The sequence below is a fragment of the Nilaparvata lugens genome, chromosome 1, assembly GCF_014356525.2.
Source record: "Nilaparvata lugens isolate BPH chromosome 1, ASM1435652v1, whole genome shotgun sequence".
Lineage (NCBI taxonomy): Eukaryota > Metazoa > Arthropoda > Insecta > Hemiptera > Delphacidae > Nilaparvata > Nilaparvata lugens.
Window position 1 is genome coordinate 12680044 of NC_052504.1, and position 21384 is coordinate 12701427.

Consider the following 21384-nt stretch of genomic DNA (forward strand, 5'->3'; position numbering starts at 1 on the left):
GCTCCGCCATCGCTCTGCAATCGCTCCGATCATGAACGTTACGGGAGATATTAGCTCTTCTCGCGTTCCACTCTTGCTCCCCGGTCGATCATCAATCGATCTGCTCGAGTGACGTTCGATTGCGGAGCAGAGCGAAAGTCTGTACGCACCTTTAGAGATGATGGGGCTGAAACTTGATAACCAGTGATACTGCTTCCACTGTTTTCACTATGATACTTAGTAAAAACGTACGGTGCAAGTTTTCCTTTATTTTATGGCTCATCTGTTTACTAATAGTTAGCTAACAAGACTTGAATAGCAGGAAACGTCGGCCATGGATTATTCCATCTACATAAAATATAATACCCAACCACTTGAACGAAATTAGTTTTATTATAATAAATTAGACACTTTTTCAACTACAGGTTGTGTTAGTAAATAGTAACTAACTTTCTCTAACTCTGAATAATAATTATTTTGGGAAGTTTTCTTTAGCGTCTAGTGGTTGTGAATGTGTTTCACAATTTTCAATAATAATTCGTGGCAGCTCTCTAACTTCAGTCTCGATTGTTGATATTTCTGAAGAAACCATCTCTCTATTCAACTGGTTTTCATTTCCGTCATCATGCAAGTCTGAAGATGGATTCCCTTTGTTATTTTCATTTGGTTGGTCTCCATTTCCATTATCAGGTATTGCTGCTGAATGTACATCCACTTTGCTATCTGCACTCGATTGGGCTCCATGATCATGTAGGCCTATGTCTGAAGATACACTCACTTTGCAATTTTCGTTCAATTGGACTCCATTTTCATGCATGTCTGTTTGATTGGAACTCTGATTGTTCTCTGTATCCTTGAAGAAAAAAAAATCTATCAGTATTTTTTTGGTAATAGGCTTTTAGAAGTGGGAATTATAAATCTCCTCCCTTTACTCAACTAGCCACCACCTCTTAGAATAATATATTATTGAATGAAAACGACTTGGTATTGTCAAAATACTAATCTATTGAATCAATTTGGATACTAGTTTCGGTTGTTACACCATTATCAATCTCTAGTAAACTGACAACATCAAGTTGTTTTCATTCAATATGGTTATTATCAATCACATCACCTCCAAAACAACACAGAAACCCTCTAAATACATTTACTAATATTATTATGTTTTTATTTTGTTAGTGGGTAGGATAGTTAGCTATTTGACCCAGTTTATTAGTGATATCGGTTAATGTTGAATTGTATGATGAGGTTTTGATTTTTAAGTAAGGGGTGTTTCAAAAAGTACGCACATGCAAGTTTGAGAATGTGAATATATTACATTAAGTTATTAAAGTAATTATAAGTAATGCTGTATTAAATTATTACCTTTGTTATATTCAAATTACCTTTAAAACTTCACAATAAATGTTCAAAATGGCTTCCTCCACTAGTAATGCAGGTTCGAACACGTTTCATAACATTTGCAGCCACTTTTCGTAGTGTTTGCTCAGAAATGATTTTAATCTCACTTTCAATATTAGCCTTCAATTCGTTAAGTGTATGAGGATTGTTATTAAAAACCTTACTTTTTAAATTCCCCCAAAGAAAAAAGTCAGCTGGAGTAAGATCTGGGGATCTTGGCGGCCACAATCATTTTGATATCACACGATTGTCAAAAAATTCTCGTAACATATTCATCTTTTCAGCAGAAGTATGGCATGTTGCATTATCCTGCTGAAACCAACAATCTCGATCGTCTAATTCTAACAACGCTATAAATTGTTCAATAAGGTTGCGATACACAACACCATCTACAGATTTCAAGGCCCTACAATACGACGCCGGGAGATCGCACATCAAACACCAATTTTACGTGCATGTAATGGTCGTTCTTGAAATGCGTGAGGATTATCATTGCTCCATATTTGGCAGTTTTGGCTGTTGAGGTAACCATCTAAGTGGAACCACGCTTCGTCACTGAAATAAACACGATCCTATATCTCAATACCGTTGTCATTAACAAGAGAACGTATCCAACGACAATACTGTATACATTTCCCATGGTCAACATCCTTCAGTTCATGAACGACTCCGAGGCGGTAAGGACGCAGATTCAATTTTTTAGTACAGTAGCCCTGAAAGTGGAAGATAGTGACAATCCAGCCTGTACAGATAACTTTCTAAGTGATTTCCTGGGTGAGGTAGTCAAACGTTGTTTCACATTGTCCAGAACTTGTTCTTTTAACACTGATGGTCGACCTGTGCTTTTCCGATCCTGTACACTTCCAGTCTCACGAAATTTATCGATCAGACGCGTTATTGTGGCGTTATTAGGTACTGCAGAATTAGGAAATTTCAACCTGAATTCGTCTTTCACTCGTTGGTAAGATTTATATGCGAAATAACTTTCAATAATAAACACACGTTCATCCTTTGGAAAAACCATAGTTGAACATACACAGACACTACAGATTACAAATGAATACTAACAAGCACTAGTAAATGTAAAATGGTGCATGCCGGTTCAACAATGAGTTCGGTAGTGGCAACTGTTATTTGGGGGAACAAGATATTTCCTATACAGAAAATATATTACCTCAAACTTCTATGTGCGTCCTTTTTGAAACATCCGTTAGGTTGGAATGATTGCTTGTACAGTAACTTCTAAAATTGTTATAATGCAGAGTGTTCTATTTGACTTCCTGAGAATACTTTAGGTACCTATATTGTTGAGATAATTGGGATAATCCTGTTTGCTTCAATGTTTTCATAAATAAATAGGCCTATATGAAATTATAAACGTTACTTCAAAAAAGGTTCAGAAATGCTTTATTACCGTGATAAATATGGCTAATATAGCACATTTTTTGTGTAGTTGAGAAGTTTATATTATGGTAATTATTCATATTAAATGAAATAGACTAAGAAATTGTCAAAAAACACAGTTTATTCTCTGATGAGTTTATCAGAGATTGACAATGGTGTAATAACCGAAACCGGTCTTTTTAAGTACCGGTATCAACAAATCTGTTGTTTTTTGACGATTTCTTAGTCTTTTTTATCTAAAATATAGCATAATTTCATAAAATATTTAGCTCCCCGTTAGTCTTAAATGCACCCAATTTGTATTTTATCGATTAGAATACAAATATATTTTAACAATTGGTAACATTTGCTTGATAACAAAATAATAAGCAATTTCGGAACCTTTTGTTGATCCTTTCTCAACTATGTTGATCGAGTACGGTAGGCTACAATCATTTTATAAATAACCATCACCAAACACCTATAAATATTATCAGAAAAATACAGGACACTCACTATATTATCAATTAGTTGAATAAATACTACCCACAACCAAAGCAATAGAATAAGATGCTGATTTATTGAAGGAATCTTATCTCCATATATATTATATATTCCTTTATATTTAATGAAGGAATGCTGAATCTCAAATAACTTGAATGAATTCATCTTATCATTTTTGTGTAATCAAATGTTACAGATTTACAAACTAAAAAATTGTGATACAGTGTCCCATAGCACATAGCATAGTACCCATAGCATAGATAGGAAATTGAAATATGGTAACTTATTCTTGTGAATGTTATTTGCATCCATGAAAAGACTAATGCTGAATTATCTATGGATAGGTACTTTCTACACTGATAAAAATTCAATTGTAACAATCAACCAAAATAATTCTAGAAATAATTATCATTGCTATAACTAGTGCAATTACAAAATAATTCTAGCTTTCCCTCTAGAAATATTTTTGATGGATGAGAAACATTCTGATATGATACATTTTAATCATACGGAATTAGGGGATCCACACCAGATATCGTCACTATTTTAGAGCTCAGTTGAGAATTATTATAAGTGACATAAACGCTTATTACAAACTTATCAAGCTGCGTTTACACCAAAGTTAATAACAAATAATGTTTATTTCTCCGTCCTTATAGATTCTATTAGATTGAACATAACTTATCATACTCCATGTTGAACATATGTGTTTGTCAAGTTCCGTTCAACCTAATAGAATCTATAAGGACGGAAAAATAAACATTTTGTTAATAACTTTGGTGTAAACGCAGCTTTAGAACTGTCATTTTTGAATTCAGTGTATTCCATTTTTACTTTCCTTGCCCTATTACCATAGGTAAGGAAAGTATTGCTTTCCGAAAAAAATTAAGGTACCCCAATTTCTAAATTTCTACGACTTGAAATTTGGAACTTAAGGTCCTTCCCCTATAAGGATCCGATATGAACAATTTCGATCAAATGCAATTCAAGATGGCGGCTAAAATGGCGAAAATTTTGTCAAAAACAGGGTTTTTCGCGATTTTCTCGAAAACGGCTCCAACGATTTTGATTAAAGTTATACCTGAAATAGTCATCGATAAGCTCTACCAACTGCCACAAGTCCCATATCTGTAAAAATTTCAGGAGTTCCGCCCCATCTATGCAAAGTTTGATTTTAGATTCTTAATAATCAAGCTTCAGATACAATTTAAACAAAAAATTTAGAGTGGAATAGATTGAACATGAGAATCTCTACAATTAATGTTCAGTAACATTTTCACCTAAAATTAAAAATTAACTCGTAAATCGAGAAAATGTGATTATCCAATTGCAAACGATTGGCAACTGTTGATTCTATTAAATGATTCACTATGAAGAGATAGCAGACCTCGTGTGTCTCCAGCGTTATTACCCTGTCACCAGCTGGTTCTAATCTTTGAATAGTAGACTTGAGATGCGCGGGACACTACCGTAGCGTCAGGTGATCAATTTTCATAACGGCAAGGAAAGTTGTGTGAGTGCGCCACACCAGATTTTTTAGTTTTGTCTCACTACAATTAGTCTGTGTTTTTATAAGAATTGTTTCCTTTCATTCATGATAATAATTGTTATTTAGGTATTGAAGCAATAATACTTTTGGATCTATTCCTATCAATTTTTTGGAAAAGGAACCGTTTTAGGCTGAGCCTGTAATTTCTTTCCTAATCATTCAAATGATTTGTGCATAATTGAATTTTTAAGTACAATAATTATTAGGAAAAATATAATAATTACATACTGCGGTAGTAAGCAAGTTTCAATTTTGCTTTGACAATTTTGACTGTTTCATATTTTATTCAAAATTTTCTCACATTTTTATAAAAACATTCTCATTAATTATCAACAACTGAGCAGAAATATAACCAACCTATCTAGGAAGCATCTAAAAATACATTTTTCATACACTGTAATAGCGGTACACTTCGATTACAAGTAGTGTCTTCAGTAAGTGGCCTATTTTTTCACGTTTTATTAATCACATTCAATTAAAAATAATTAATGTAACCCAGTGAGTCATATTTGTAGTTATAATGAGCAATATTAACTAGATAAGAAAAACATTAAGCCATGTATTGTACTTGAAGTATAAAGACATGCATTGTAAACTATAAGTCATAAGTAAGATTTCGGTAGGAGAGTGTTTATACAAGATTTGATAGCCACAGCCCTTCTATTAATCCTGTTCACCAAGCACATGATCTTTACCGGGTCAAGGGGCGCTCCGGGGGGCACGGGTGCCGCTCTTTTCTTTCTCAATTTCGGCTTCACTCCTTGGTAATCGTAGACCGAAGTTCTCGTATTATCCGGCTTGTATTGACCATAATTAGAAGTTGATGCTCCTGTAACTGGTAGAACGTTCAATGTATCATCTTACAATAAAATGACTTAGAATCAATTAATCTAATAAATCAAAATACAATACTAAAACACAATATAACTCCTCTCACTGCAAACCTTAAAATCCTCCTCAGTTACTGTATTTTATAGAAAATTTGTATTTGAATTATTACTTGGTTATAAGCATTAAATGCAGATTCCTATTATATGTTAGTGTAGTTTCCTAGAAACTTATAAATAGAATTTTACATATTCAAAGTGAGAGTTCTCTTAGGGCATTTTTAAAAAAATGAAAATAAAAACATTCTTCATAGGACAGAGTTTGTATTCCTCTACAATTAAATCTTGAATACAGTATCAATTTATATTTATTCTATTACAAATCATACAATATAAAATGATCGGGAGAGAACAATAGTTCATTCTCACCTCTTAACAGATAATGCATTTCTCAATAGCAATAAGATATTACTCAAGATAATTACTCAATCTAGAAAGATAGATAATATCAATTAATTGGATTAAAATTAGATGTGTAGCTGTTTGCTGTAAAAAATTAAGAATAATATAGCTCTCTCACCACTCAGGCAGGAAATAGATATATATCTTTCTCCAAATGAAGTGCAGTAGATGAGGTATTGAAAACTATTTAAATGATTATCATTCTATTATGATATTATAATAGATTATCTTTCTATTGTGATATAATAGATTATCATTCTATTATGAAGTTATATTTGCTACGTATTGAATTGAAGAGTTAAACTTAGGCTTAAGTAAACTTAGGCTTAGGCTTAAGCTTAAGTTAAACTTAAGCTTATTTATGGGGATAGCATGGAAGTTTGAACTAAATTTTAATTTCGAATATTGTCAGAAATTTATAAAACCAAATAATAATAATCATTTCAACTTCTGATTTTATAAATTTACTTTATTAAAAATCATATTGATTTTTTGAGGCAGAATTGTAAATAATCATTCCTCAAATCCAGACGAAGGTCTGCATCTCCAGCTCATCCTAGGAGGTTGAAGGCAATCCTTGTACTATGAAAAGATGGGACTCAAAACGCGTCCAGGTTTTAAGTATCTACCGGACTGTTGGCGAACGTACAAGCTGGGCAACCAGCGTCCATGATTAATTCTATCATCGCAATTAATTTTACCGTAAAATGATAATTATTTTCTTACCATTGAAATGTCTTCTAGCTGGTAAGGGTGGTGCAACAACTTTTATTCCAAGAACAGTCTTCTGAGTTTGTGCATTTAAGTCTTTCTTCTCCGGTCTTTGAACACAATGCTCAAAAGAATTCGATTTTGATCTTTCTCTCTGAAACCGGTCAATTGTCTTCGTTTTGAATGAGAACAATTTTTTTGTAACTTTGTTTTTGGCTGGATTCAGATTCAGTGTTTCAATCCTGAAAATACAGGTAAAATTTACATTTATATTGGCTACCATTAAACACGGTACATGTTTGTATTTTTTATTGTAAAATAGGATAAAAATAAAATGAGTTTAATCAGTCGAGTCTCATTGCATTATTAATGAATAATTATAAAATTTTCAATTTATAATAAATTACAGTCAATAATAACAAATATGTTGATTACGAGACAGATAATTTCAAAAATTGGTTCCTATACCTATAGATCAATATTTGATCCAGAGGTGATTTATAAATGAAGCAAAATACAAAGTATATTAATGCTGTTTATGGAAAATTCAAACACATTTTCCTCAGTATCTCCATGCTTTTATCTTAATAAGCATTCATCTTTATAGTCAGCACGCATGCAAGTTGAAGATATGTGTTCTTTCTTTCAAAGTGAGCCCGTACGTTAATCTTCATGTATACAGTACTATTCTCTAGTTGTACTATAGTAGCCTACAACTAGAGATGCGATGATTTATGAGTTTTGACGTTAACTCAACTCTACAAAAGAGAAAATTCAACTCTGCAGCTCTACAAAAGAAAATATGGAAAATAGACTTCTTATCTGCGTAGAACTTAAAGATATTCAGTTCTATATGCTGAGTCATCTAAAGTGATTTGTTTCCAAACTGATTCATACCATATTATATGATTGTTATCAATCTTCTAAGAATACTGACACATAATAATGTACACTTATTATTTTTTCATTATCGCGTGAGGCTCATGATATCCAACCAGGAACAAAAATGCTTCATTATTTATTTTTATCTAGTTTCTTTTTGCTGGTGATGCCTAGATTTTATATTTTATTATATTTAAGTATAATATGTACCTATAATAATTATGTTAATTTATTTATATTTTTAATGATTTGTCATATTATAAAGAGTTTGTAAAATGCCTTGAATATTCTAAATTGGCAATAAATAAATGAAATTTATCACTCTGGCAATCGAATAAGCCATGAGCAAACAATAAAACAATTTGCTTGGATAGGATTAGTCAGTTTTGAGGTAGATTGTTAAAGTGCGGCACATGATCTATCTTCAAAATAATTACCTATCAATTCCAATAGTTTGATCAATAATTTGGATAGATTGAGCTAGTATCTTAACTACATATCTAACATATTATTATTCATAACTTAGAAACTAACTGCAAGTGAAATATTGAATTGAACGATGGGATGTACCTATGTAGTTCATGATTGAAGAATAATGCACGTTCCTAAAATAAAAGTGATGAAATCAAATAGCTTCTTATTCAGAAAAACTAAAATGTTAAAATTCAGAAAAACTAACTAATTTATGAAATCAATTTAAACATTTAACAGTGAATACTCTCCACAAAGACTTGAGTCTGTGAGTAGAGAGTGAATTCTTTCAAGTTGATTGAGACATTCAACTCTAGTGTTATTCAGCTCTTGTGTAGGGACAAATGAAAAATGCTAAGATTTCATAACTGTTCAGATGAGTTAAATAAAATATACCGCCGTATTCTGTTTCAAGTTTGGAATATATTTTGTTTTTGTTGCAATGACTGTGCTTCATGTAGCTTTAAATTTCAAGGTGAATAACCCTTGGTAGAACATTCAACAAATATATGACTGTATGACTAGGTACTTTATTTTCAATTCATGTGATTTGCATTTTCCTTGAGACGTAAATTTTCACTAGTTTACATCAGTCGCTCTCGTCTCATATTTCTTTCTCTTCCTCTCTTTTCAGTTATTCTTTTTCATTTCTTGAAGGTCAGTTGGAGGTCTATGACGAAAAATTTCCACTATGGCTCAATTATTACTGAGTAGTATGAGTTTCAACTTTCAATGCTTTTTTCAGGCTTCAATTCTATCTATTTTACATATAATCTGCATTCTTATGTGTATTTATCACCTGTTTCAAATTCTCATTCACGATTAGAAAATTCAACTGCATTAACGTATCAGAAAAGATTTTTTAAATAGATTTTCTAATAAGTAGTAATAATGACACATCCAACTTGAAAGAGCAGTTGATTTTTTTAAACTTTGTATGGTTGCTAATTCTCGTTTGAACTCCACAACTAAATTATTTCTTAGAATAAAAATGAAAGATGTAAGAAAATCATGTTTAATAAAATATATTTCCGTCAACTCTGTTACTGCATAAAAGATGTAGCTTAAATAGGCCTTCCATCTTTTTTGTGCAAAACATTCTCTATAGTAATGGTCTGCCAATATTGAAAACGATCTGTTTATTATTTTTTTTGTACGGAAATAATTCCAGAGTTCAATATTTGATTTTCCATTAAAACAAAATTTAAAGTTGATGCATGTAGAAATAGTATATTTTGCACCTAGAGCAGAAAATAAGATTTTTCCGGCTCGAAATCGGTTTTCAAGTCCGAGGCCGTAGGCCGAGGACTAGAAAAGATTGAGAGCCGGAAAAACATTTTTGCCCGTGGTGCGAACGCTATTTTTTGCCACACACAAAAATAAACTATATATATATAAGAATAGTTGTTTACTAAGCACTTCCGAAAGCAGAAGTGGAAGGTGATAGCTCTAGCAAATCTGAGGTAATCTGAATATCAGGAAATTGACCAAGTATTTTTATTTTTTATTCTGATTTGTCTAAATAACCTAAAAGATGATGTTCAATTATGTGGGAGGTTGAGTTTATACTTTTTTATTCTTTCAAATGACAATAAGATGATATTATTATAAATGTTTTAATTATTGAATAATGAACACAAATAATGAAAAGTTTTTTGATCAGCTGCTTTTTGATCACCTTTCTTAGTTCCATGTTAGCGGCTGGAAAGGGTACTCTTTTCTGACGTCAGACGAGAGTCGTCTGCAAACAATGTCTTTCAGATCTACGTAGGGACTGGAAAACAGCTGCTTTCTGTGCAGTGTGGCGAAAAAATATTTTCACTACCTACAGTTTGCATCCCAATTAAATAAGTTATCAAATATGATATGAAGTTTGAAACATTCATAAAACTCTACAAAGTGAATTTTTATTTTGCATATTGAAATTTAAAAATCACTAAATAACGTATATGGTGTATTTCGATTTTTTAAAATATTCTTGAACCTCTCCATAACTCTCAAAGTAAATCTCCTAGGGTCGTTATTGCACAGAGTGAAAGCTTTGGCTTCAACTCAAAATGAATCAAATATTATAACTAATGATACTTGATATAGATTTAATCCAGTTTAAGATGAAATTAGTTTAAACTGGCACTTTGCCAACGGCACTTGGTAAAAGTTACATCCTATTTGGCTTTGATAATCCCTGTACATGGACTATGACGCTAAAAAATGTCTGTATAATAAATAAAAAATACTGTATACCAGTTTTTATCATTTCAACCAACACATACTACTTTTATTCCAGTTAACCATTCACTTTGCTATTTACTTTACATTGATACTATTTTATTTTGTTAATAGACTAGAATATGCTATTTTTTATGATTTTAACAAACACTTACCACTTTGATTCCAGAAACGATCGCCTTATCTTGTAGCGAGCACCTGCTCCCCAAGTTCCATACTTCTCTTTCCTGTTCTTCCATTTCCCATCATCCGCTCCCACCTGTTCCTCAGCTTGGCAAACCAACGAATCATCCTCGAAAAAAGGATTGAGATGTTCGGGATAGTCATAGATGGAGATTCGGTTGCGATTCATTGTGTATGACACCTCAAACCCAATTACACTAGATTTATCAATAGATTTGATGTATTTTCACTATTGCGGAGTAAGTCGCTAACTTACAAACTGTTATCATAATACTGCGAGTTAATTGCTAATGAACAAGTGAATAGCGTACGCTGAACTAGACGTCAACACTCTTCCTATTTCTCGAATGTCATATCAATTAAGGCCGGTTGCTGGTGGTCGTCTTACTAGCTTGTGCGTCCGCTAAGCCGTTCGCGTATCTAAGTGGCTCAAGAGTTGTTGTAGCACGCTACAATTGCCATCGCTCGGTTCGGCCTCTACTGCACTCTACAAACAAACTTCAATGCCCAACTTGTAGCTGATAAAGTAGAGCTCGGACGCTAATTCTGGTACTCTTTTCTCTCTCTCGCACACCTTTTTTGCCTGACACTCTTCCTCGTAACTCTCTCACTCTTTATGCGTTTGTATACATTTATCTTCATTTAAATATCAAAAGTTTGTTTCTCTATTGCAGTCTTTCTCTCAAGTGTCAATACCGGTCAAGTGTTAATGGGAAGGATATCATAGCAAATTATTTAAGAAGGAACACGCTGATGTACTGATGTGTTCAAACTTTTCCGTTTCACCATAAAAAAACACATGCTATCTTTCCATTTTGTCTATCTTTCATTGATTAATACTGATGCAGAACTGTAGGCTAATAATTATTTATTTCTTAAGTTTGATTTAATTTTATATTGTCAATTTTTGTAAATGTTACCATAGACAACAGCCTTGTAACAATTGTCAATAAATAGCTTATCTTATGTTACAACACAATAGTACATCTCAATCATCAAGATCTTGAAAATTGGATCTCATCTTATTCTTTGAAAAATTGTTAAATCCATAAAATTTAAATAACAAAAATCTGGTGTGGTGCACTCACATAACTTTCCTTGCCGTTATGAAAATTGATCACCTGACGCTAGTGTTCACGCGCATCTCAAGTCTACTATTCAAAGATCTGAGCTAGCTGGTGACAGGACAATAACGCTGGAGACACACGAGGTCTGCTATCTCTTCATAGTGAATGATTTAATAGACCCAAAAACCAGGTTTTTGGACTCAGTGGATCTTGAAACGTATAGAAATTGGGGTAACTCAATTTTTTTCGAAAAGCAATAATTTCCTTACCTATTGTAATAGGGCAAGGAAAGTGGTGAAAACATATGATTCAAGGATTATGACACTGCAGCATTTTATCCAAGGCTGCGTTAGATTATCTACAATATACATAAATAGGTTTAATCATTGCATGAGATGATTGCACATCACTTGAAATTTATTTGAACCCTGGTTTTATTATCAAAATACTAAGTTCGATTCCCGTATTTTCAAGCTACTTGTTCGAGGACGGATATCATATTATACTTTTTGTAAATACTACCACAGTAAGTAGAGTGCTTTTCCAGATATCTTTATTTTGTAGCTGATGGTTCTCCTATGATTTTTGAAACTTCAATTTCAAACTTGACAACGTAAAGACAAAGTTCTGAAGAGTTATTCTTCAATTTCAATGAACTTCTTACATTCTGAATTTCATCATGACAACTGAATATGTTGTTTAATTATTCAACTGAATGCTCTACATTTGATAGGACATATTATGAAGAGATCAATTAACCGCATTGAATTGTATTATAAGAAACTTCGGCGTAGTATGTCTGGAGTGATATAGCAACAGTCCTATAACCACAAGGACATTTTAATAGAAATGGTCAGATGAGATTTGTGGCCAGACAAACAAATTTTCTAAAAATAAATCATAATGAGTTATGCAAGCAATTGTTCTATAGCGAGGTTCACGTTATAATGGCAGTATTTGATTAACTTAATCTATCCTTGTCTATCATTCGACAAAGCAGATCGTTGCTAAATCATTTTTTCAACAATGCCTAGTTAATTACCTAACAAAATATTTAATCTCAATTATAAATATGTATTATTAAATGATCATTTACAAATATATTTTCTTGGCGAATAAAATATGTTTGATTATTTTCAACAAGAATTAATATTTAATATTTCATCAGATAAACCGGTATCAACTATATTGTCTCTTTTCTGTTTAGGGTTACTTGTAATATAAATAGAAATACTGTACTATACTATACTATACTTTATAGAAATACTATATTCTATAGAATTTAGCTACAAGGCAGAGAATTGACAACGCTGTCTTCTATTTCTCTCCATTGCCACCAATATAACGTGCACCTTACTATAGCAACTGGTGAGAAAAGCTAATATTTTACTGTCTTTTTTCTTTAGGGATACTTTTAATATAAATCTCAGAACCCTTATAAATTATTTTGTCACAACATGTTTCGGACATTAATGCCATTTTCAAATATTTTACCTACGAATCTTATTGAATAAACAGCACATCATTCCTTAATCAGTCTGTCTACTGAGCTGGGTCTTACTTTCATCTCAAACTTTCTTCACTTGCAATCAAATATATGCAATCGCATTATCCGATAATAATAATGACAAAATGTCCAATAACATATTTAAATCAAATCTTAATTTGAGTAAACTTTACACCGCGGTTTCTACGCGGTGAAAATACGACATGTAAATATTTACATATTTACAGGTAAATATGAAAATGTTATAATCAAAATTATTAAACAGGACGGGAGAAATCAAATGCAAGTGAGAAAAATATGAAGAACCCAAGACATAACCTATAAACTTGAGTGCTGATAGGAAATGACATTGGGTAATACGGCAAGGCAGAACATCCGAAAGGATCTCTCTGCCAATAAAAGCCATAAGAGTAAATAAAATAACCGTATCCCGAGCTGGACCGTACCAGTACTGGAGAGAACGAATAAGCTTGGTTTTCCAGAGTCCAGTCTAGATCGGAGATTACTCTTCCAATGTAATTTGAAGATTACGCTTCCAAACTGGGGTAGAATATTATGATATTATTCATAGATACATTGTCTATCTTCGATAACCAATCCTATAGCTTATGCTTGTAAACTACAACAGTAGAAAGTCAACTTCTTCTTTATCGTATTGTAGTCTACCTATATTGTTGTATTGACTCCTCCTCTAGACACGGACTTGTTCCATATTAGAGGGGTATTTTCAGGGGAATATTTTGTAAAATGTACTTTCTGAAAATAAAATTAATTTGAATTCCCATTTTGGAGCTCAAGGGGTAAAACTCAAACATAAAATACTAATACAAAAATTGTACACCTAATCAAAATTGTTTAAAATCTACCAGATATTTTTCCTATACTAAAAATAATTTTTGCAAAAATAATACAGTAACAAAGCCATTTTATCGCTAATTTAGTCATCATAAATCTATAGATACATAGACCGGGTTTGCTGAGCCTTTGCATTTTCTCGGTTAACATATCATAAAATAACAAAAATCCACTGACCTAAAGGTTGGTGTAACATATCAGTTATGGTGAAGCAATAACTTACATGATACATCGCTTAGGATTTCCGTCTAAGAAAGAAATGTATGATTAATAAATTGGTGAATATACAAAAATCTATATTTATTCGAGACACACTTATTTATTAAAATAAGATAGTGTGACATACTGGGAATAGATTATTTAAACAAATAATGACAAAGTTCACCTAAGAAGTAGTAATATTTATTTAACAAGTGGCCACAACATTTAACAAGTAATATATAAGTTATTGTAAAGCAATAAGTTACATGAAACCGTACATCGCTTAAGATTTCCGTCTAAGAAAGAAATGTATGATTAATAATTTGGTAAATATACAAAATCTATATTTATTCAGGACACACTTATTTATTAAAATAAGATAAGTGTGACATAGGCCTACTGCAAATAGATTATCTTAATAAATAATTTCAAAGTTCACCTAAGAAGTAGTAATTACATTCAACAAGTGGTTCCACCATTTTTGGCCATATATGTGTAACGATTAAAAAATTATATTGTGTATGATATATTCAGGGCTACTCAGTATTTTGTAAGATATATATAAAAAAGTAACTACTAGCTGTTTAATTTTAGAGTATCCATCTAAAACCTCTATCCTCTTCGGTGTAACTCATCTGTGATTGTTAAGCTGTTAAAACAATAAATCCGATCAAATCATTTCTTCTACTTGACACAAGTTTGTTCATATATAGTGAGGTCCACGATATAATGGCAGTGTTTGATTAGCAATGGTATTGCTATCATTCAACAAAGCGGATAGCGCTATCTCTTTCTCGCTTTGCTCTGTTGCCAGATTGTCTCTGAACAATGTAGAATTAATAATTAATCAACAAAATATTTCATCTTGATTGTGAAATCATTGAAAAATAATTCTTTGCTTGATAAAATGTAATTGATTATTTTAAACGAGAATGAACAGTTGATATTACATCAATAAACCTGTATCAGCTACCGTCTATAGAAGGTATTGACAAGACAAGATGGTTTTCTTCTATAGTGAGGTCCACGTTATAATGACAGTATTATTTGATAAACTTTGATGTTGCTATCCTTGTCTATCGTTCGACAAAGCAGGTAGTACTATCCTTTTCTAGCTCCACAACGAAGCGAAATCTGTTTTTGACGATGTATAGAAATATAATTAATTAAGGCAGATAATAGGCAAAGCTGTTCTTCCATCTCTATCCACTGCCATTATAACGTGGACCTCACTATATCTTTCTCCACCGCCATTATAACGTGGACTTCACTATAGTTCACTTCAATGATGCGTGAGTTTTGGTTTTGGCAAGAGTAGACCATAAGAAATTTCCTCGATAACAATTTAAATTGAGGTCAGTAGATTCATCGGTTGAATTCACACCCATCGTTACGCTATTGATGTTTCCAGGTGATTTACAATGACAATTGTAGGCAATTTGATCTAGTGTGAGGATCAATACGCTGCTATAGTATTATTCACTATAGTATATAGTGTAGTGTAGTATAGTAATACATTTATAAATTGATACAATATCATTCTCAATTACGAATGATTGGGAAAGGAACACAACATACTATATAGTATAGTATAGTAGGCCTATACGGTATTCACTTCATCTGTCAGTATATTTGTGTTGCTTACAAATAACTTCAATACTTTCCAGTCAAACAATGCTGTCAGTTTGAACTGCATCTCACTGTCATAGTGCAGAGCAGAGCAGAGGATGGGCCGTAATCACTATACAACCAACAATAACCTCCATTCTAGGGCCGCCTCTTGCATCCGGCTCTAGTGCATTGTTGGAATTTCAGTCACGAGTAGCCGAATTAAGTTCAATAATCAAAGACCATGATCTCGTCTCTGTCTTTCAACTTGATGCATGCAACTAGCTCCTCCTTCTGCTCGCACACACACATCCCGTGCCATCACAGCATAACAACTGTCATTTTGTAAATTAAATGTACAGTTTCCTACCATTTATGAAAGGATGGATGATAACTACCCAATTCTTCTTCTACAAGATTAAGAACCACATACTACGAATATAAACTTGATGGAGGTTCAAGAGACTTTCAGAAAATTATTGGACGAGCGTAGCTATAGTTAGGTCCACGTTATAATAATGGCAGTGTTTCATTAGTGATGGTATCCTTGTCTATCATTCAATAAAGCGGATAGCGCTATCTCTTTCTCGCTTTGCTCTGTTGCCAGATGGTCTTTTAACAATGTAAAATTAAATTAATTAACAAAATATTTTATCTTAATTATGAAAATTCATTATGACATTATATAAAAATTTAATTTATTGCTTGATAAAATATAATTGATTATTTCAAACGAGAATGGACCGTTAATATTACCTCAAATAAACCTGTATCAGCTACCGTCTATAGAAGACAGAGGATCGGCAACGTTTTTCTCCTACCTTTCTCCACTGCCATTATAACGAGGAACTCACTATAGTACAGTACCTACTTTTGACTTTGTCTCGACTCGTTGTCCGTTTGTATGTTTGACGATAACTTTTGAATACTATCATCAATCAACTTCAAATTTCCAACACTTAGGCCCAAAAAACCTGTTGAATTTTAATAGTGATTGAATGCAACGGAGATCAATCAGAGAAGGCTTCTCTGATTGGTTCTCCTGGCATTTAATCACGATTAAAATTCAACAGGCCTTTGTGCAACCGGGGCATGTTCATTGAAAGGGCAAGTCATCCCGCTTTGTTTGATATAATATTAATTATTGTTAATAATGATTAACTCTGTCTTATATATATTTTATTCGTCAAGATTAGCCTTATACAATATTTACTTTCTTGTTTAGGGATACTTTTATTTTACATTTATATATTAAAAATCAAAGTAATGTTGCGTAGAATTAAAATATAAATATTGAAAAAAGTACTTTGATTTTTAATTTCCAAGTGTTCTTTTTAATATATTTTAACTCCCTGTGGGTTGGGGGAGCTTTGAGTCGATCATCGTACTCAAGAATGTGTGAAAAACCAGAATTCACCAACAGTATCCATGCTTGTCGTAGGAGGCGACTAAAAGGGACCTCAAGGCAACTCCAGAAGTTGCCTTGCCTTCAAGCCCACGGGATCTGCCTTATCAGGGCAGTTTCGGAGTGGCAAAAAGAAAAACCTAAGAGACCAGAGATGGGTGAAACTCCAGGCAGAAATGTGGGTCAAGAGGCTGAGTCGAGGGTGGCCGGGCGCTGGGCGCCCTAGAGGCAGTTTGGCGTCCCCTCTCCCAGCGGAAGGACCTGGAAAAAGGCCAGGAGTGGAACTCACGTAGGTCACGAGTTTGTGGGTGGAGAGACTAAACCTCACCACTGCTCAAAGAAGGACGGCCATTTAGGCGGCAAAACTTCTTGGGAGAGATGAAGCTTCTGGCCCTGCGAAGTTTAGGAGGGGCAAAAAGAAAAACCTAAGAGACCAGAGAAGGGTGAAACTCCAGGCACAAATGTGGGTCAAGAGGCTGAGTCAATGGTGGCCGGGCGCCCTAGAGGCAACTTGGCCACCCCTTCCTCAGCGGTAGGACCTTCAAAGTAGGCCATGAGTGGAACTCACGTAGGTCACGAGGACTAATCAGTCTGAAGAGACTGCCAAGCATATCACACTGGATTGCAACAAGCAACCGGGTGATGAATGGGATGTTAGTATAGGGGAAACTCCTGGTTCTTGTTAAGAACACAGGTATTGGTTTGCCTAACTAACATACTACTTGGAAACACAATAAGCTTCGGTTGACGTGTGGGGTTTTTTGAACCTTTGGACCCTTGAATCCGTCCCTTCAAAAACAATAATATATTTTATCACAAATCGATAATAAATTTTCAAAATTTAAATAAAATATTTTGGTATTTCATTACATTTTTTCGTAGTCAACAAATGATTAGCCAACGGTTCGGAGCTAGAAAAGAATAGATCTATCTGCTTTGTCTAATAATATACAACCAATTTAGTCAGGTGCTGACTTAATAACTTTAATCCCACTGTAGGTCCTTGAGATACGTTTGCGGTCCCCTGAATTACGATATTATTGCACTGGCATGCAATGGAAGTCAACATTCAAGAAATTTGAAAGTGTATTAATTTATTGAAATATAGTTTTTATAGGTAATGGTATTCACATTAAACTAAAATTTCTCTTACTTTGTATTGGGGAAAAGTGATAAGATGTGTTCGTAATAAATGATTTATTTGAAAATATAAACTATTTAAAAACATACAAAAACAACAATATAGTAGATAACAGTGCTGTAAAAATATATATTTATATCTGTAGCACACTGTACAGTGTACTGATGTATAACAGTATAACACACAAAATTATATCAATGATAAAAGGAATGATCTTGATAATAAAATAGTAATATTGCTAGTATTTGAGCAAATTCAATGTAGTTACGAAGTATCTAGAAGATTTACTCAGAGTGTAAGTGAAATTTTATTTATTTCTACTGTATTTTAACTTGATTCATCAGTTTAATTACTCAAGTCTTCAAGTCGTGTTGTAAAAGTCTCACAACTAATTAAATTACAATACAATATTTCAGATTCGAACAAGCCAATAACAGTGGTAAGGATGGAAATGTCATTAATGATTAAAAATATTCTCCAAAGTAACTCACAATAATCATGAGAGAGAAATAATCATTTTAAATATCTTATATTGATAAAATAGGAAAAATAAATTGAATTTGATTACCATGACAAAGATAATATTGAAAAACCTCAGACCAAACCAGGGACCGATCACTAAAGCTACCGTATTGTAAATATTTATTCAGAATTTCAAGTATGATAATAAATTTGAATTCAATTCACAATGGATTGAAAATCGAACAAAAATAATTTAATACTACTTGATAAAAACTACATTTCCTCCCCCATCACAAGTAATAAAATATAATATATAGTCTAGGACCTAAAACCATGCAATAACGATAACATAATTTATAATTATATAAGACATATATTTGAAGAGGCAATCAATTTATTTGGTTACGACAATAAAATAATATAACAAATAAAACGATAGAAATAAAAAAATTAAGCGACCATACACCTAGATTTATAGTCTCAACGACTCAGTCATGGAACGTTCAATTTTAAAATAAAATTAGATATAATGTTTTGATTGTGAACTCTAAATATAAAATTCTAATTTCTAGGTGTAATTTATTATTGCACTCGAAAGTCTCATTTATACAACATGTTAATGCTGGAATATTTCGAACTGGGAAATGAAACACGAATATGAATTGAAATGAGACAAAATAGAACAAAGGTATTCAGACAAAACAGGTATATTGTTCTTTAAAGCTATTAAAAATGTTATTCAAAAGTTGATAAATAGTTTGTGATGTGTCATAAATCACAAAATGAAATCAACTGGGGTTGGAACTTTTTTTAAATAATCGTTATTAATACTATTTCAACTTGATTACATGAAACTTCAATGTTGTATTCATTTAGGTTCGGTTTTGGGTTAGGACTCAACCAGTCATTTCTAATACTCTTGGTTTGTTGGGAATATACGAAATTCGTAAAGATCTAGATTCTGTAGTTCAGTGACGATAATATCTTTCAAATTGCAGAGCAGTGAAGAGGGGAATAGAGTGTGCTCATGCGCTCTGTTTCTCTCGCAATCTGTTCTGATCTAACCGACAGGACAGCTAACCATACACATCCTCTTTGCAAGCCAAAACTATTCTTGTGACTGAAGTAAATACAGGCACACTAGTGAAATATAAAAATGCACCTATTGATTTTCTAAACAGTATAAAATACAGTGTAAGTACTCAAGTTCCAACACAACCTTAGCCCTGATCTCCTATGAATGGGTGCTCTGCTAGACTTGAAAATGAAATGTGTGATCACTCCATTGAGAACGACTGCTATTCATTTTCCAAGTAAGACTAAATGCCCAGAGTGTTCAATTTATTGGTTAATAGGAAATCAGAGCTTGAGACTTGTTTCACACATTTAAGGTTCCGTTCGGTTCGGTTAGAGTTTCCTGTTCGTTTTCGGTTGATATGATAAAAGTCTCACTTGTTTTCGTCAACGGAACCGTCTATATGTGAAACAAGTCTCAGGCAATCAATTCTCCAGTTTAAGGATGGCTGTACACTATAACTACGGGTACAGCAGTATAGCATTTATTTTCTAAACAATGTAGAATACAGAGAAAATATTCAAGTTCCAACACACCGTAAGTGCCGGTTGCACAACAGCCGGTTAAATTTTAACCGTGATTAATTCCACGAGAACCAATCAGAGAAGCCAGCCGTCTTTTCAAAAACGCCTTTTCTGATTGGTTCTCGTGAAATTAATCACGGTTAAAATTTAACCGGCTGTTGTGCAACCGGGCCTTAGCCTTGCTTTCCTATGCATTTTTGATCTGCTGAGCAGAAAAATGAAATGTGTAAACACTACCATTAGAACCAATGTTCTAATGTACATTTTATCTAGCCAGAAGAGCAAAAATTAATAGGGAATCAGGACTAAAGGTGCATTTTCGTTTATGCGTAAATTTCCGCAGTCGACGACGGCAAGCATTGTTGACATTCATATTGTCCAAATTTCAAGTGTGCTAAAACAGCTGATCAAATAACTTTTCATTATTTGTCTTTATTATTAAAGGATTAAACATTTCTAATAATATCAAATTATTGTCATTTAAAAGTATAAAAAGGTATAAGCTCAACCTGCCCCAACATAATTGAACATAATCTTTTAGGTTATGTAGACAAATTGAAATCCACCAATCTGAGATTCTCTCCCTGTCGTGGTCGACGACGGCATTTACGCACAAACGAAAACCCAGCTTTAAGGTGTTCACAGACTTAAGCGCCAAGAACACAAGCATTGCACTATTCATTAGATGATGCACTTCTCATCATATCTGTATTTGCACAGAAACAGTAAGTTATAGATATAATAAGCAATCAGGTAAAGAAAAGTAAAATGCTCGTGTTCGTGGCATATAGGTCTTTAGGCATATTAAGACATTCAATTCTCCAGTTTGAGGATGGACTCAACTCCTCAACGGGACTCAACAAAATAATGATGTACTTCAAAGTCTCAATTCACTACAGCTGCACAACTCCTAAACAGGAGTCAACAAAACAAGGATGTAGTAGTTCAACTTCTTAAT

The 21384-nt window shown here is 33.0% G+C and overlaps 1 protein-coding gene across 2 annotated transcripts; it reads right to left on the reverse strand.

The window, feature by feature from the left end:
- Positions 1-350: 350 nt before the first annotated feature.
- On the reverse strand, positions 351-11086 carry LOC111064085. Of its 2 annotated transcripts, none has more exons than XM_022351757.2 (4): positions 10554-11086; positions 6832-7058; positions 5512-5651; positions 351-832 (listed from the first exon to the last, which is right to left on the reverse strand). In XM_022351757.2, the coding sequence occupies exons 1-4, from the start codon at positions 10748-10750 to the stop codon at positions 452-454; spliced, it is 945 nt and encodes a 314-aa protein (XP_022207449.2). In that variant the 5' UTR covers positions 10751-11086; the 3' UTR covers positions 351-451. The 2 variants fall into 2 exon arrangements, with proteins under 2 accessions (XP_022207449.2, XP_039286407.1); XM_039430473.1 differs by having other exon boundaries at positions 5512-5645; positions 10554-11071.
- Positions 11087-21384: the final 10298 nt, after the last annotated feature.